Consider the following 1,647-nt stretch of genomic DNA (forward strand, 5'->3'; position numbering starts at 1 on the left):
ATTGACACTTAAGACTGGTTTTGTGCTCCAGGGTCACATATTTTAGTGAAAGATTAAAGAAAAAGTCTGGATTTCCTTTGGGAATAGCATATATCATTGATGTTTGTATGGACTCACTCTGCTGTTCTCGGCTGGTGCCCTTGTCTTTAGCGGAGACGTGCACGATCCCGTTAGCGTCGATATCAAAGCTGACTTCAATCTGCGGGACTCCACGAGGAGCCGGAGGGATGCCGACCTGTTCAGCACACAAACACCAATCTCAGAGTCGATGTGAGAAACAGGCTTATTCTCTAGCTGCTTCAGAGGTCTACTGAAGTACTGCACAGTGCGTGCAAATCTGTTCTGTGCACACACCAGCGTGAACTGTCCCAGAAGCTTGTTGTCTGTGGCCATCTCTCGCTCTCCCTGACAAACCTTGATCTCCACCTGAGTCTGTCCATCAGCAGCGGTGGAGAACACCTGAGGAGCACATCAACATCCAGAGTTCATATCACACCATACGGACACGCTAGAGCGGAGCAACACAGCCAGGAAAGATGCGTCAGTTCAGCCTTTTACCAACTTATCTTATATAGCTACATTGATATAAGTACCAATATTAGGGCTGCTTTAAAAAGTTTCCTATGAATTACAGTTTAATCCATGTCTTCTGAAGAGGCACGATCGCTTTAAAAGTCTAAATTAAATCTTTTTTCTGTTAATTAAAATCTGTGTATATCAGATAAACACTGATCAATGCACGTACATAATGCACATCAATAATGGCTGTGACAGAAGCTGAAGAATCAATAAGGTTTGTTCTCATGTACCAAGCAAGTTCAGTCAAGCTGTTTACGATGTGTGACGAGCTCTATTTATGTGTGTTGTGTGAATAAAAGCATATATTAAATCTGCCCATCATATAAAATGATCATGTCTCTGCAGAAGATTTGATTTATACACGAGCTTGAGCAGGCATCGGGCGACCTGGCTCTTCTTGGTGGGGATGGTCGTGTTCCTGTTGATGAGTTTGGTGAAGACTCCCCCCAGAGTCTCGATGCCGAGAGACAGAGGAGTGACGTCCAGCAGCAGCACGTCGGTCACGTCTCCGGCCAGAACGCCTCCCTGGATGGCCGCTCCGATGGCCACGGCTTCATCGGGGTTCACAGACTTACTGGGAGCGCGACCGAACAGATCCTGGACCGTCTGCTGGACCTGAGGACAGCCAGTGAAAATAAGAACAAATACACAAATTACAAGCATAGATGAATACAACAGAACGATGTTCTGTAGTATGCAGGTACAGAAATGTAATCATTTAGTGTAAACTAACACTGCAGATTCATCTTAGTCAAAAACGTGCTTTGTTGCTTGATGAGCATAATGACAGCAGCAGGTATTATTAGGCTGCCGCCCCTTTAAGAGCTGATGCACGGATCCGATATAATGATGCACGTTCCCAGCTGTTCTCATTCACGTAAGACACAACCGACTGCATTTACAAGAATGATGGACGAGATCTGCATTTTGTCTATATATTATGTGTATATGCATCTGTTTAAAGCAAGAGGGTTCAGTTCGGCGCGCGGCTTTGAACATTGCGCGAGTAACGAATCGAGTTCCCTTATAAAGCGGAGAGTTCCGGTGCTTGGCTCTGATTGGCTGAGC

The 1,647-nt window shown here is 45.4% G+C and overlaps 1 protein-coding gene across 1 annotated transcript; it reads right to left on the bottom strand.

The window, feature by feature from the left end:
• Positions 1–37: 37 nt before the first annotated feature.
• LOC107579589 (stress-70 protein, mitochondrial-like) lies at positions 38–1,194 on the bottom strand (the record flags this gene model as incomplete). The annotated part of the gene is made up of 3 exons (XM_016265404.1): positions 38–235; positions 355–459; positions 967–1,194. Coding segments are annotated over 3 exons (531 nt in total), but the record flags the coding sequence as incomplete, so codon positions are not given.
• Positions 1,195–1,647: the final 453 nt, after the last annotated feature.

This window comes from Sinocyclocheilus grahami, unplaced genomic scaffold, assembly GCF_001515645.1.
Source record: "Sinocyclocheilus grahami isolate Dianchi unplaced genomic scaffold, SAMN03320097.WGS_v1.1 scaffold18422.1, whole genome shotgun sequence".
NCBI classification, from domain to species: domain Eukaryota; kingdom Metazoa; phylum Chordata; class Actinopteri; order Cypriniformes; family Cyprinidae; genus Sinocyclocheilus; species Sinocyclocheilus grahami.